This window comes from Ictidomys tridecemlineatus, chromosome 12 (genome assembly GCF_052094955.1).
Source record: "Ictidomys tridecemlineatus isolate mIctTri1 chromosome 12, mIctTri1.hap1, whole genome shotgun sequence".
Taxonomy (NCBI): Eukaryota; Metazoa; Chordata; class Mammalia; order Rodentia; family Sciuridae; genus Ictidomys; species Ictidomys tridecemlineatus.
Window position 1 is genome coordinate 70,351,121 of NC_135488.1, and position 17,122 is coordinate 70,368,242.

At 34.4% G+C, this 17,122-nt stretch overlaps 1 protein-coding gene across 5 annotated transcripts in view; it reads left to right on the forward strand.

The window, feature by feature from the left end:
• Positions 1-8,764, forward strand: part of Wdpcp (WD repeat containing planar cell polarity effector) — a 323,247-nt gene extending 314,483 nt beyond the window's left edge. For 2 of the 5 annotated variants that reach the window (XM_013357181.3, XM_078029122.1), the window contains one exon: positions 7,734-8,764. In XM_013357181.3, the coding sequence (XP_013212635.2) occupies positions 7,734-7,784 (51 nt within the window). In that variant the 3' untranslated portion in view covers positions 7,785-8,764. Of the gene's footprint in view, positions 1-6,527; positions 7,492-7,733 lie in introns of those variants that run through there. The other 3 variants (XM_040270812.2, XM_078029121.1, XM_040270809.2) reach the window with 3 other exon arrangements.
• Positions 8,765-17,122: the final 8,358 nt, after the last annotated feature.

Here is a 17,122-nt window from a genome sequence, read left to right on the forward strand (position 1 = left end):
ACTCTAAGCCTCAACTTCTTTATCTGTAAAATAGAAATAATTCCATATACCCCAAAGGATTTGTGTGAAGCTCTATTATGAACATGAACATGGTAGGATTTTATTAATTATATGTAACTATACTAATGATAGTAATTATCAACAACATCATTACTTCAGTCTACCCTATGGACATACCTATATTGAAAAAAACGTAAATCTTGATTTATTTAGAAGAAAATACCCCATATTATAGTTAAATACACATATATAACAATTTGCATTTAACTTATTAAAGCTTAAAGATACTTTACTATAAATTTCATGCATTTTAAATCATTCACTTTTTCAGAACAATTGTTAAAGAAAAAACAGTATTCAAAGTTTTATAGTCACATCCACTTGGATACACAAATGTGCATGAGATACAAGAAAGAAAACTAACTTCAAGAATTTTTCTAGAAGGGCTGATATACAGAACAAGAGAAACATCCGTTTATCTATTACTGTACAGAATGGTTGTTGTAACCTAACTGGTCACAGGACTGAATTCAGAGGGTAATATAGCTTAAACATGTTACTGCTAATTTACACACACTTTATGTTCATCCTCTGGTTTCTTGTGTAGAAATTGTTATCAAGTACAAATAAGATACAGATTATAACAACCTATCATTATCATTTGTAAAGGTCTTATTCAAAATTTTCATACAGTACATTTCAGGGATTGTCCTTATGTATTTTTGCAAAATTTTCTTTTCATATTATAAGTGTATTAGTCCATTTTCTGTTGCTGTAATGAAATGTGTGAGATTATGTATTTTATGAAGAAAAGAGGTTTATTTAGGCTTCAGTTTGGGATGCTGAAAGTTGTCCCATCAGTTCAACCTCTGCAAGGACCTCATAGCAGATGGCATTAGAATGGAAGGAGTATGCATACATAAGAGATTACATGGCAAGACTAGAAGCCACAGAGAGATTCAGGGACCAAGTTTGCCCTTTTATAACTTACTCTGGTAAGAATTCATTCCATAAAATCAGAATTAATTCCTTCTGGCAGTACCCCCAGGAACCCAGTCATCATACATTAAGCCCTTACCTCCTTTTTTATTTTTTTAATTTTGGGGTACTGGTGATTGAATCCAGAGGTGCTCAAGCCACATCCCTAGTTCTTTTTATTTTTGGAGACAGGGTTTTGCCAAGTTGCTGAGGCTGTCCTCAAAGTTGTGATCCTTCTACCTGAGCCTCCCAAAATGTTGGGATTACAGGCACGCCCCACTGCATCTGACCTAATAAATTCCATCTCTTGAAAGTCCTGCCACCTCTTAAGGCTGCCATATTTGGAATTAAGCCTCCAACAAGTGAGCCTTTGGGGGCAAACCACATACAAACTATGGTAATAATTATTTTTCAACCTATTTATCACCTCTTTGTCAACTTGAACCAATTGGATATATTTGATAGCAACAACAAAAAGCAACAGTTTATTATTTGACATAAAGGTATGTATTATGTACTTATTGAGACAAGTACCAGTTATTTAATATCTTAAATGTTTTAATTCAGCAAACCCCTAGAAGGATACTGCTATTAGCCCCATACAAACAATGAAATTTAGACATGAAAATTAAATAATTTAACCATAGTCACACAGCTTGAAAGGAAGAAGCTGGAATTCAGATTTAAATAATCTGGCTGTAGACCAAGGTTTCTCATCCTTAGCACTTGTGACATTTGGGGCCAAATAATCCTTTTGTTGTTGGGGTCATCCTCTGTATTGTAGAATATTTAGCAGCAATCCCTACTGGATGCTAGGAGTTTTCCTGACCAAATAACTCTAGCCATTGCCAAATGTTTCCTTGGGCATGGGATGGCACAATCACCCTGGTTAAGTCTTGTCTAGAACAACCCCTACTCATGTTATGTAGAAACCCCTTATATAAATTACCTCTTGAAGTCACATAATGGAAATATTGAAAGCTAGACTCTAACATAAAACTCACCTATAGCCTTCCCCTTTATTTTGCTTGTACTACTCATTTTCATACTGTTTAAAAGAATGAGTTTCTGCCATTTCCAAGTCTAAGATTCCTTTTAATGGGAAATTATGGCAGACATAGCAATCTACTATTTCTATTGCTCTTGATATTCTTACTCTTAGCAGGAGAGTTAGGCCCAGCCCAAGGGGAATGGTGCAGATAAGATAGGAGGTATGTGAACCCCCAATATTTGCATACTGACAACTATATTAATAAAGATCTCCTGAAGCTGAAGTGTGTAATTTCTAAAGTGATTTTTCACTAACATTCTTCTATCATAAATTAATTAAATTACTTATAGGACAGTAGCTTCAAGCATTGGTTGAAAAATAGTAAATGATACATTATTTTTATGCTTATTCTTTGCTCCAAAGGATTATTTTTTAATATGTTAAAATATGTCAACATACACTGGGGGGGATATAGCTTGTTTGGTAGAATGCTTGCCTTGCATGCACAAGGCCCTAGGTTCTAATCCCTAGCACCAAAAAAAAAAAAAAAAAAAAAAATCAACATACTCCCTTAAATGGCTGACTTGGATGAACCGCTAGGTAAAAAAAATTTTAACATAGCCATAATATAATGATCATTCTTCATAAATACTGAATTTATCCTAGTATTTATGTCCTATCTTCTCCCCAAAAATGTTGGAGCAATTCATAATTGTGTTATATATAATAACAAAAATAAATTATTCATAAAGCAAAAATAAATTACAAGATGCAGAATAAGAGATAGCTCTAGTAAGATATTAGATACAAATTAAAACTGAATTTAGGGGCTGGGGTTGTGGCTCAGCGGTAGAGTGCTCACCTAGCATGTGCGGGGCCCTGGGTTCAATTCTCAGCACCACATAAAAATAAAGGTGTTGGGTCCAACTACAAATAAAAAATAAATTCAAAAAACTGAATTTAACTCTGAATTTGAGGAGGGAAAGCAAAAAAGGGAAATAGGTTTACTTTGGAAGGCATCATGATATAACAGAATGGAGGATTTATATGCAAACTCTCTCAGTTTCAGTTTTGTTTGCTGTTTCCTCACTGCCATGCACCTCCATGCCTGTTTGTAATCTGAGTATAATTTTTAGAAATAATACTACATGCTTGTTATGTCAAATTAGGTAATGGCAAAGCATTTTATAAACTCCAAAACATGATTTGCTATAATTGCTCTTTTTGACTTAATTTTTTAAAGTTATTCAAATAATAAATTTGAGGAAATGTTTTTCTAGGACACTCATACTCAAGACTGCTTACATCAGAAAACTGAAAAACTAAACAGGTTTTTATATAGCTTCCAAAAAGACAATTCCTATTCACAAAGATGTTTCTTATGATACCTCATCTACATAAGCTTAAGGTATTATATTAAATCATAATCCACTGAAGGTATTTCTGTGGAAAGATGAAATGACATGTTCTAAATACATTTTTGATAGTTTACTTACCACAAAAGGAGTTAGGAAGTTAGTTAGCTTATCTGTTAACCTGTGTCTTGTAAGTACCTGAAATCTCAAACCAACCTAGCAAATGCTAGACAGTAGTCAGTGTGAGACTGCATTTCCTAGAAACAACATTAAGTACCAAAACTCTACAATGTTAACTAAAAAGAAATCTCATTATAATATCAAATATGCATGATGCAGAGTTAATGTTTAATAGTGAAACTTGAATTCCTGGTCAATTTACTCAGGAAAGCATCTATTGCCATATGATGGGCTACTGGCACGAATATAAGCCAGGGCCTTAAATGACAAAACCAGGGAATGAGAGGACCTAATTGTAAGGTCAGGCAGCGGTGACCAAAAGGAGGCAGATTAAAAAGGCTGCTGAACAAGGCTTGTGGAGATTTCACTCCCAGGCCAGACCCTCCAGACCAACAGGGCGGATCTGGGAGAAGAGCAGTGGCTCCACCAGACTGGAATTTTTATTGGGTTTAGGACAGGAATGGAGGGCTTGGGGCAGGAAAAAGGGGTTTTCAGAGTCCCTTGTCCTACTGGGGTTAGTTGGCTAAGATCCAGGATTGTCCAGAAGACCCCACTGATTGACAGGCGGTTCCGTTGGCGCCTAATTGGTGGTTCTTTCCCGCTCTGGTTCCTTAGTGCTTTGTTCCTCAGCCACCTCCACCAACCTAACACTAATCATAAAGCAGCCTACAAAACATGTTATTTGTTAGTATGTTGAAAAGAAAAAAACTGTGGAAAAAGCGTTCCAGAAAAATAACTAAATTCTAATTCCAGCTTTGTCACTAAATAAGTGAATTGACAAAGCACTTCACCTACATGAGCATCCGTTTGCTCATCTATAAGATGAAAGGATTTCAGATTAGGAGTTTTCAAGTTTCTTCTATCTCTAAAATTCACCGTCTGGAATTTAATTATTGTTATATCAGAAACTTTAGGAGAAGCCATTAGTAGGAAATCTAATACAAAACAAAGACATGATCACTTATATCTAAGAAAAAAAATCTGTATTAAGTGAGCAACAGGTCAAAATCCAGTTTTTAGCAAAGCAAACCTTAACATGTCTTAAGTTTGCTTATGAAAGTCTATATACATTTAAAAGAAAGTGACCTGGTATCACCCAACATTAGGTAACAGCAGTAAGGTGTGGCTCAGAAAATGCACTTAACTATATGTAGAAGTCAAATGAGGAACTGGGGAAAACCCTTTTGTTGTGTAAATTACTACAGGAATTAACATGTACCTTCCTTCAGTCAAGGGTGAGCATAATTTCAACACATAATAAAATGAAGATCAACCTCGTTTGGAACTACAACTTCCTGTTACCAAATAAAATCATCTTTTCTCAAACTATGAAAGAAAGAAAGCGAAACTACCAATTCTACAGTTTTTCAAGGGATAAAATTTCATAACTGTATTTCTATAGTTCTGTAAGAAGGAAATAATCCTAAATCCAGAAAATAACTAATGTCTAAGAATATCCACCATAAGGTTTTTTATTTAAAAAAGCAATTGCACATTAATAATTTCATTTTTTGGTGGAATTTATAAGTTGTAATATTTGATGGAATGAAATTAGAAACAAAGACTGTGGGAGCACTGAAAAGTGTTCAAAGAGAAGCCAAAAGTAAGAAAATAAAAAATGTGGAATTATATATATAAAATTTTACCTGGGCTTAAAATAAGTAAATAAATTGTGGAAAAAAGATAACTGGAAGGAAATAATGTTCACCATATTTTATGTGATTGGTGAGACTGGGTAAATTTTTGTACTTTTCTGTTTTACAAATTTTATTTAAATGAGTATGCTTTAATGATTATGAAACAACTGAATGTAAAACTTTATTTCATTAATCTTCAAAATATCCAAGGTAAATAGAGTACAAGTCAAGGTTATTTAGCATTGTGTAACTTATCATGGAAACCTTAGAAATGCCCTGAAGTCTTTGCAATGGATTTTAAAGGAAATTCTTCAAAGGAAACCTTTATGGCTTTTTAAAAAAATTCCTGAGATCACTAGAAAGAAAGAAGGGAAGAAAGTGGGAGAGGGAGGGAAGGAAAGAGCGAGGGAAAACAGAAGGAAAGAAGGTAGCAGGGAAGAAAGGAGGAAAAAATAGCTAAACCACATGACGCTTCATGTGAAACCTGGCCTTTCAGCTGCAAGTATTTATTTCCTATACTTGCAATATAGGAAAATAAAATAATTTACCTAGAATCTCCGCCAGTTGATAAAAAAGACCAACTACAGGCTCCTCAATGACCATTCTAATGGTGTAGAAATTAGACTTTGGTAAGGCGGTTTGTAGGCCAAGAGTTGGAGCTTGTCTTTAAAATGACAGTGCTTTTAATGTTTTGTTTTGTTTTTAAATTGAAAGCTACCTAAAACCGCTGAACTTGCCAGCACACACACACAAGCCTGGGGCAGTATTAAATTACTCATTCTTCTTGTTACCTGTTTTTCCAGGTTTTTTTTTTTTTTTTGGTGTGTGTGTACCTTAGCAGCTAGAGAGCTGGCACATGCACCCTCCACACACACACACACACCCCTCCCTTACCTTCCACTCCATACCCATTTTCCTTGAGCTGTGACTATGTAAAACAGTATGAATGCAGACTTTATGAAAGGCTTCTTAGTAAAAAGAACCTTAATACTTAAGGAATTTTTTTTTTTTTAATGGTGCTTGGGATGTAACCTATGTATGTTAGGCATGCACTCTTAATACTGGGCTACACCCAAGCCTTATATTATTTTAAATATCTAAAAATATTTTTGTTATTGTGTTGGGATAAGTTATTTTCACTGATACTTTTGGGAAAAAAATCTCATATTAGCACATGGTAATAAATTAGACAAGCAGTCAGTATAGGTAGGAAAATTGAGTCAGGTCAAATCAAGGAGGCCAATTTGAGTGAGTCTGGGAAGTTGGAGAGCCCTTCCTTCACCCTTATCAAGATAACCTGCCCCAGCTCCAACCTATTGCTAAGGCAACTGTCCCAGGATTGTCCCTCCCTATAGGAGTTATTAATTATGCCCCTTTCCTGCCCAGATCACGCCACCTTGGCCCCTCCAGGAAGCCCTTCCACCCATCTGCTTCGCACCTTTTAGCCCTCCAACCAAGCATCTTCTGGGCCTAGTCACCTATTCAGGAAGGAGAGAGAGAGAGGAGGAGAACAAAGGAAATCTATGACACATAGAAAAGAAAGAACATCCTCACTTCTTGGGATACCAGAATACCAGTTATAACCCCCTTCTCCCTCACAGGAGAAATCTATGTTATCCTTTTTTAAATAAACCCTGATTTATATGCTTGTGTGTTCAATATGTGAAGAAGCAGAATTCATCACTGGTTATCCCTACTCTCTTCACCTTTCACCTTATTTCAACTGCAAGTAGGCTACCTTCAAATTTTCTAAAACTGCTCCTAATGTGTGATTTTTCAAATGGAATCACTCTGGTTTATTTATTTATTGGTAGCTATAGATGGACAGAATGCCTTTATTTTGTTTATTTTTATGTGGTGCTGAGGATCTAACCCATAGTCCCACACATGGTAGGCAAACGCTCTGCCACTGAGCTACAGCCTCAGTGCCTGGAATTACTCTTCTTTAGTCTTGCCTTCAAACATACTCTAGTTTCAGAATCCCATCATAAAATCTTGCTTTTCTGTACCCAATGTTGTTGATATCGGTATAGGAGAGGTATGAATCATGGAAAGAATAACAAATGGGAAATGAATGAAGTTCTTGTTAATATTTCTTTTTACTTTTATAACATGTTGTAAAAAGCTTATGAAATTATATAATCTTTTCTATTTGATTCCTTACCTCAGGAGTCACTGGTCAAATATTCAGTTAAAAAAAATCAGACTTAAGAAATGCATTGTATTGTATTTAGAACTTTTAGAACACACAGTATTTTAAAATCAAATAGGCAGAATCACAATAAACTGCAGTTTACAATTTTTTGTTGTAGGAGTCTTCAAATGCTTCCAAATTTCAATTATCATCTTGACCTTCCTTCTTTGCCTTTTTATACTTCATATATTTCTTGATTAATTTCATGAAAACTATGAGTTTTAATAATTAAGATAAATATAAAGATCTTATGTCTACATATGTAAAATACATTTTAAAGAATTTTATTTCACTGTTTTTAAATACTTAAAAATAGTAAAGATTTAAATATTAAGTCAACATTTTTGCTCTGCTTAAACATGATTTTATTTTAATTATGTTTATCTATTTACTTGCAGGACATTGGAGATGGTGGTTCTCTCAGAATGGTTCACTTTGGTTTGGTATAAAAAATGAACTTTTTTTTTTTTTAACTTCAAAAAGAAATCAGCCTTTTTCATGACCTGATTCAATTAAAATCTCCCCGTATGGATTTTTAAAAAGGAAAGATAGTATATGTAACATAGCATAATAGTAGCAAAGTGATCCTAAATAAAAGTCCTTAACATACTTTATTTTTAGTAATATACAAATTTTGAAAATGTTTTAAGCTGTACATTATTAGGTACTTCAAAAACAATATTTAAACCTTGTTCTCTAGTATTTTAAAAATTTTGTCAGCTGGTCTTACTTATATCACTAATTTACATTATATGTAAAATATTTATTAAGCAAAAATGTTAGCTCAAACCCATTAGTAGTAGACATTTCCCCTGTATCTTTTGAATCTTACTGCTTGCTGTGAGGCACTGACTGCCCCATGAAACTCAGAGATATTATATTCCTCTGGAGCAAAGAGTAGGCATATTTACTATCTATTATAAAAGATTTGAGCTCCTTAAGTTCTGAGTTCTTTCTCTTTAAATAGCCCAGAGTGTGCTGGTGGCATATGGCCCTTTTCACATTGCTGTATGGTAATAGAACTCAGGAAATCAATGCAAAAATAAATACATTTAAATTGCTGGGCTGGGGCTGTAGCTCAGTGATAGACCCTGGGTTTGATCCTTAGCACCACATATAAAATTAAGGTATCGCGTCCAACTACAACTAAAAAATAAGCACTAAAAAAAATATTGATACTCTGGGTACTATTGTTATGATTAATAAACTGTCCTTTGTTTCTAATGCCAGGAGTCTTATGCCTTTTACCAGCAGACATGAAACAGTTCCATAATTTATTAACTTGTAAGTAGGGTAAAATTTTGGACCCTTCACAGTTCTTGATACCTGTTCATTAGCATATAAAAGTTTTCAAATTGTAGATATCTGTAATAATCAACATCTTGAAATATTGTGCATGAATTATAAAATTAAATCTTCTTAAAAGCTACACTGAGGTTTTTATACTTCCGATTTTTCTTCCTACTTTCTATGCATCTATACCTCTACTGGGGAATATGACAAAGGGAGTAAAAGATTTTTCAATTCACAACTCTCCTTAAAAAAATTTTAGGTAATTTTTTGGTTTTGTCTGGGTTTTTCTTTGTTTTGTTTTGTTGGTAATTTGTAATGTGTGTGCCACATTTTAAATAGAGATAAAATGTCCAGGAATGGTGATATGTACCATGCTGTTGGGGAGGCTGAGGAAGCACATTCACTTGAGCCCAGGAGTTCATGACCAGCCTAGTCAACTTAGAGAGATCCCATATCAAAACAACATAAACAAAAAAGATTCAATTATCAGCAAATTTTAATTTTCCACCCTCCTTTATCACACAGATAAATAAAAGTCAATTTTTAAAGAATATATTATATTGAAAAAAATATAATTTTGCCAAAGAATACATTTTCTCCAGACTTTCTACTAAAATCATTAATCTAAAACAAACTGCATTTCCTGATCTACATATCCTTTTGCTCATTTGACCACTGTCTTTTACAACTATATGGGAAGTGTGGTAGAAAAGTTCAGTACCATTTCTAGGTTCTATGCGAGGAGGCCATAGCCTGTGCTATGTATATATAGATGTATTCATAACTATATTTTCTTTAATATATTGTTCTATATGATAGTATGAAGTAACCATGTTTGCCAGTTAGTAAGTGAAAACTAAAACTTTTCCTTAAATTCTCCATTTTTCCACCTTCACACGAAACTAGAAAAATGGACTCAAGTTATTAAAAAAAAACAAGTTTAGATAGTTAACAAGAATATATTATGAATGAGATCTTTCATAATGTCTATTATGAATAATAAATAAATATATGATTTTTCAACAAAAGTACCAAGACCATTGAGTGGGGAAAGGATAGTCTTTTCAATGAACAGGGGGGAATAAAATGAACATGCAAAAGAATGAACCTGGACCCTTACATAGTGTCATATACAAAAACTAACTCAAAATGGATCCAAGACCCAAACATGAGATACAAAACTGTAAAGCTTTAGAAGAAAACACAACTTCATTACATTGCACTTAAAAATTATTTCTTGGATATGACATAAAGCATTCAACAAAGTAAAAATAGGTAAATTGGATTCACTGAAATTAGTAATATCTGTGCATTACAGGACACCAACAGAGTAAAAAGGAAGAAAATATGTTTAAATCATATCTGATAAGGACTTAGTATCTAGAAAATATAAAGAATTCCTACGGCTCCACTTAGGTTGAGAAATACTTATGAACAAAAAAACAAGTAACCAACTTGAGCAAAGACACTGAATAAACATTTCTCCAAAGAAGATATACAAATGGCCAAGAAGACAAGAAATGATGCTCAACATCACTAATCTTTAGGAAAAGGAAAACCAAAACTACAACATACCACTTCATACACATTGGGATGACTATTACATTAAAAAAAAAAAAAGACCTAGCATATATGAGGCCCTGGGTTCACAAATAAAAAAAAGAAACAAGAGAATATAGCAAGTATTAGCAAGATAAATTGAAAAACTTGTACATTGGTGTTGGGAATATAAAATGGTATAGCCACTATGGAAAATAGTACAGTGATTCCTCAAAAAAAATTAAAAATAGAACCAGGGACAGTGGTGCATACCTGTAACCACAGTGATTCAGGAGGCTGAGATAGGAGGATTGCAAGTTTGAAGCCAGTCTTGCCAACTGTCTCAAAATAAAAAAGGGCTAGGGATGAAGCTCAGTGGTATAGTGTTCCTTTGTTCAATTCCTATTACCCCTCCCCCCAAAAAAATTCAAAACAGAATTACCATGTTATCTCGAAATTCAAGCAGGTATCTATGTACCCATGTTAATAGCAGTACTGTTATTCACAATAGCAAAACACAAACAACCTAAACATTAATCAACAGATAAATGGATAAACAAAATACAGTGTATATATCCACACAAATTACAATACTCAGCTTTAAGATAATATCTGACACATGCTACATCACCAATATACTTTGAATACATTGTGCTAAGTGAAATAAGCCAGTTGTGAGAAGACAAACATTGTATAATTCCACTAATATGAGGTATCTAGAGTAGTCAAATTCATAGAAACAGGAAGTAGAACTGTGATTGCCAGGGGCTGAGGAGAGAAAGAAACCAGGAGTTGTTTAATGGGTATACTGTTTTGGTTTTGCAAGATAAAAGTTCTAGAGATTGTTTTCACAACAATGTGACTGCATTTAACCTACTTCAAAAATGGTTTCAGTTGGTGAGTTTTTGTTATGTGCATTTACCATGATTTTTTAAAAGATGTAATATATATTTTTAAATTATTATGCGAAATTGAAGGTCTTGAAGAAATCTTCATGCTATCTTCCTAAAATGACTCCAAGAGAAAAGAGCTTTCAGATTAGCAAAGTTTTGCTAAGACTATGACTATATTTTAATAATCTAGAACCATACCCTCGTTAAATAAATATCAGTTGGTATTTTTAAAAAGTCATGGCAGAAAACCCGAAAGAATTGACAAGAAAACTCCTGGAACCCGGGCTGGGGTTGTGGCTCAGCGGCAAAGCACTCGCCTAGCATGTGTGGGGTGCTGGGTTCAATCCTCAGCATCACATAAAAATAAATAAAATAAAGGTATTATAAAAATATTTTTTAAAAACCCCACTATTGGGCTGGATTTGTAGCTTAGTGGTAGAACTCTTGCCTAGCACATATGAGGCACTAGGTTCAATCCTCAGCACCACATTAAAAATAAACAAAATAAAGGTATTGTGTCCATACACAACTAAAAAAAAATATTTTTTAAAACCACTATTGACATTAGCACTCTCAAAATTAAGTACTTGGGTATAAATCTAATAAAATGTGCAGAAGAGCTATATGAAGAAAACTATAAAACCCCGTTCAAAAAGTCAAATGAATCTAAAGATATTGCATGTTTCTGTGCAGGAACACTATTGTCAAGATATCACCTCTTCCCAACTTGATCTAGAGAGTCACTGCAATCTCAGTCAAAATCTCAGCAAGTAATTTTGTAGATATCAACAAACTAATTCTAATATATGGAGAGATAAGACCCAGAATTGGCAACACAATACTGAAGGAGATAAAGTTGCAGAACTAAGTACCCAACATCAAGAGTTACTATAAAGCTACAATAGTCTAAACAGAGAACAGACATATAAATTAATGGAACAGAATATACAGCCCAGAAATAGACCCACTGTATATAATTAGTATATAATATATATGACTATATATGTATAACTATATGTAATTATAAATAATTATATATAACTATACATAGTTACATATATAATTATATATATAGTTATATATAATTAATACATATTACAACTGTGAGAAATAAAAAGTTCAATCGTCCATTTTTAGAATATAGTAGTTAGCCTTAATTGGGATGTAAGATCCAATTGTAGTCATTTTGAGATCCAATTGTTACAATTTTAACTATAGCCCTTCCCTTGGCCTGCCCCAATTTTAAAACTGACCAAAAGTATAGACTGTAACCCTGAGCTCCTCCTATCAGACCAAGGGGCAGTGCTGTGTTAGGAAGTAAAACAGGTAGACTTCCTGCCCAAGTGTGCTTGCTTGCCAGACTTTTGTAGCACCCGCTTCTGCATATGTAAAGTTTGCCTTGCCAAGATACTTCCAAGCATGTTTGATTCCTTGTGGCAACCCAGTATTTCTTTTTTTCAAATATTTCATGAGTTATTGATGGATCTTTATATATTTATTTGCTTATATGTGGTGCTGAAACTCGAACCCAGTGCCTCACACATGCTAGGCAAGCGTTCTACCACTGAGCCACAACCCAAACCCAGTATTTTGAACAATTTTGGCAACAAATGTGGGGGCTCCATATGTCATCTAGGAGGTTATGGGGACTCCCTACTTAGAGGAGACACGTCCTGCTGCCTTGTGACAGCTTCAGAGCAGGTAAGGAAATCTCAGATCCCTGAGGCCAACAACAGACCCAAAATTGAAAAGTGGATCTGCAGTGCAGGAAAAGGGCCTAATAACCACCATAGCAACCAGGTAACTTCATGCTTAGACCAAGGTAGGAAAATTTATTCTTAAGAAAGTACTTCCTTGGTGGTCAAGACATCCCAGAAGTTGTGTGTGACTGAGAACCTCTATTCAGAAATAGGAAATCATACCCAGGAAAGCAGGATAAGGTGGGGGGCAGTGCAAGAAATCCCCAGTGAAGAGAATTGAACATGGGCTATAAAGAAACCTCCAATAGGGGGGTTGAGTACATAGGGGGAAACTCAATTACAGGAACCTACAAAAAAAATGGGGAATAAAAATTTGAGACCTAGAAACTGGGAGGGACAATGGAAAGATCTTATATGTACAAGTCTTCTTTTCCTTTGAAGATTTCTAAGCAAGGAAAATAAACAGTGATAATGCTGAGAGTAAATCTGCCCCATGGAGGATGAGCAACCACTTGAATCTTTGATTTCAGTGTCCTCCACTGCTGACAGAGTATTCCTAATGTTCCGAACTACACAGGCCCTTTTCCCATCTGGTCTATATTGTAAAAAATCTATGACAAGCTCTATTTTAATTTCTAAAGTGTTAAATCTGATAGTTCTTTTGCCTTATACCTGTAGGGATTTAACAGCTACCAAATCTTTGTTTCCTGTTTCATGTGTACTTTGCATATTTGTATCATGTCTATATATGTGCTTATGTCTATAATCATGTACATGGTCTCAGAATTGGCTTATAAATAAATGAGTACTCATAAATTTAAGAATGGATTCAAATGCCTTTCAATTCATATGACTAACAAAACTAACAAAAATGGTCCATCTAAATTGGTAAGAGAAAAGATGCCCTTGAAATTAATAACCCATACATTTTTCTAAGTGGCCAGCCAATCAGTGTTGGTTTCTATAAAATGTTTAAAGTGCTACATCCTGCTCTGCTGGATGTCTATTAAAAGTAATTAAAGCCATTTGGGTCAAAGGGATCCTGAAAAAGTAATCTATATTAACCAAACTTTTGTTTAAGGAGGAAATAGCATGCCCCAGGAGGAAAATAAATAAATAAAATTACTCCCTTAAGAAAGAGGCATTATAATGGTGTATTAAGAATTGTAGGGCTGGGGATGTGGCTCAAGTGATAGTGTGCTTGCCTAGCATGCCTCAGTGAGGCACTGGGTTTGATTCTCAGCACCACATAAAAATGAAATAAAGATAGTGTCCAATGAAATAAATAAAATCTTTTAAAAAAAAGAAAGAATGTACAAAGAAGGCCCAATTTCACTCAAATGTTTTGAGAACTGTGTTAAATGCAAATGAAGAGACAAAAAAGAAAAAAGAAAGAATTGTAATGTAAAATAAATAAAAAGAAAGAAAGAGGCATTAATGGGGATCCATTCTCTTCTAGACAAATTTTTAAAACATAAATTGATTCAACTTTGCAGATAACCTAAATATGTATAACTAGATATATGTATATTTTCTGAAAGCTTACGAGAATACTTTACCAAGCTGGTTTCTCCAACACAAAATTTAATTGGGGGTGTATTTATGTCATTTAATGTTCTGTAATTGGATAAAGGGAACCTTTTATCAATAAGATATATAAAATTTTGTGTTACTCTTTTCATGGAGATGTGTTATTCTTTTCATGATTGTTCAAAACCTTACAAAGCTCTTGACATATCATATTTCATGCATTAGCTTCAAGTGAGTTATGAACTCCCATTTTTACCCCAAATACAGATTGCAGAATCACATCGGTTACACATCCACATTTTTACATGATGCCATACTAGTAACTGTTGTATTCTGCTACCTTTCCTATCCTCTACTATCTCCCCTCCCCTCCCCTCCCATCTTCTCTTTCTGTCCCATCTACTGTAATTCATTTCTCTCCTTGTTTATTTTCCTATTCCCCTCACAACCTCTAATATGTAATTTTGTATAACAATGAAGATCTCTCTCCATTTCCATGCAATTCCCCCTTTCTCTCCCTTTCCCTCCCACCTCATGTCTCTGTTTAATGTTAATCTTTTCTTCCTGCTCTTCCTCCCTGCTCTATCCTTAGTTGCTCTCATTATATCAAAGAAGACATTTGGTATTTGTTTTTTAGGGATTGGCTAGCTTCACTAAGCATAATCTGCTCTAGTGCCATCCATTTCCCTGTGAATTCCATGATTTTGTCATTTTTTAGTGCTGCGTAATACTCCATGGTGTATAGATGCCACATTTTTTAATCCATTCATCCATTGAAGGGCATCTGGGTTGGTTCCACAGTCTAGCTATTGTGAATTGCGCTGCTGTGAACATCAATGTGGCAGTATCCCTGTAGTACGCTCTTTTAAGATCTTCAGGGAATAGTCCGAGAAGGGCAATAGCTGGGTCAAATGGTGGTTCCATTCCCAGCTTTCTCAGGAATCTCCATACTGCTTTCCATATTGGCTGAACCAATTTGCAGTCCTACCAGCAATGTACAAGAGTACCCTTTTCCCCACATCCTCTTCAGCACTTGTTGTTTGACTTCATAATGACTGCCAATCTTACTGGAGTGAGATGGTATCTTAGGGTGGTTTTGATTTGCATTTTTCTGACTGCTAGAGATGGTGATCATTTTTTCATGTACTTGTTGATTGATTATATGTCCTCCTCTGAGAAGTGTCTGTTCAGGTTCTTGGCCCATTTGTTGATTGGGTTACTTGTTGTCTTATTGTCTAATTTTGTGAGTTCTTTGTATACTCTGGATTATTAGGGCTCTATCTGAAGTGTGAGGAGTAAAAATTTGTTCCCATGATGTAGGCTCCCTATTTACCTCTCTCATTGTTTCTCTTACTGTGAAAAAAACTTTTTAGTTTAAGTAAGTCCCATTTGTTGATTCTTGCTATTAACTCTTGTGCTATGGGTGTCCTATTAAGGAATTTGGAGCCTGACCCCACAATAAGTAGATCGGAGCCAACTTTTTCTTCTATCAGATGCAGAGTCTCTGATTTGATATCCAGGTCCTTGATCCATTTTGAGTTAACTTTTGTGCATGGCGAGAGAAGGGGATTCAATTTCATTTTGTTGCATATGGATTTCCAATTTTCCCAACACCATTTGTTGAAGATGCTATCCTTCCTCCATTGCATGCTTTTAGCCCCTTTATCAAATATAAGATAGTTGTAGTTTTGTCGTTTGGTTTCTGTGTCCTCTATTCTGTACCATTGGTCCACCTGCCTGTTTTGGTACCAGTACCATGCTGTTTTTGTTACTATTGCTCTGTAGTATAGTTTGAAGTCTCGTATCACTATACCACCTGATTCACACTTCCTGCTTAGAATTGTTTTTGCTATTCTGGGTCTTTTATTTTTCCATATGAATTTCATAATTGCTTTATCTATTTCTAGAAGAAATGCCCTTGGGATTTTGATTGGCATTTCATTAAACCTATAGAGAACTTTTGGTAATATTGCCATTTTGATGATGTTAGTTCTGTCTATCCATGAACAGGGTACATTTTTCCATCTTCTAAGATCTTCTTCTCTCTCTCTCTTTAGGGTTCTGTAGTTTTCATTGTATAAGTCTTTCACCTCTTGTTAGGTTGATTCCCAAGTTTTTTTTTTTTTTTTTTTGAGGATATTGTGAATGGAGTGTTTTTCCTCATTTCCGTTACTCTTTTCATGGAGATGAGAATTTAAATGTATTATTGGAAAGTAATAAAGAGAATCCAGTTTGTTTAAGTTAAGAGCCCTCATAGCCTCTGTTTGACTCATGTTGCTGTAATGTTGTATTATGTTAACTGATATTCAGATAGATTCAGGAAATAATATATGAGAACTTTATAAAATGATATTTAAGAGGACCCTAAAAAATCAGTTTCAGAAATAAAGCATATTACCTAAGATTTGTCAAAAACCCCATCTCACCTGAGATAAGGCTTTACCTCTAACCTACTCCATGTTAGAATGTTCCAAAGTAAGCCAGAATTAAGCACATTTGAAGTTATGTTCACAAGATAAGTTTTTTGTTGTAAGGATTACTGTGATCTCAGAATAAACAAGGGATATAATTAAAGGTTTGGGATTATAAAATAAATAAATAAATGATTCATGTTTCTTGGTTTATAGCAATTATACAAACTGAATATGTTTCTACTCTTGATAGTGTTTTTCCCAAAGCACTCCTTGTAATTGAACAACCTGTGTTAATTTGAGACAATAAGCCCACCACCTATAGGACAAATAAAATATAAAGCCGACTTCCAGTACCAATACTGAAAGGATAACAATAAAATTATAGACATTTAAGTTAAAACACAGTACTCCTACTTCA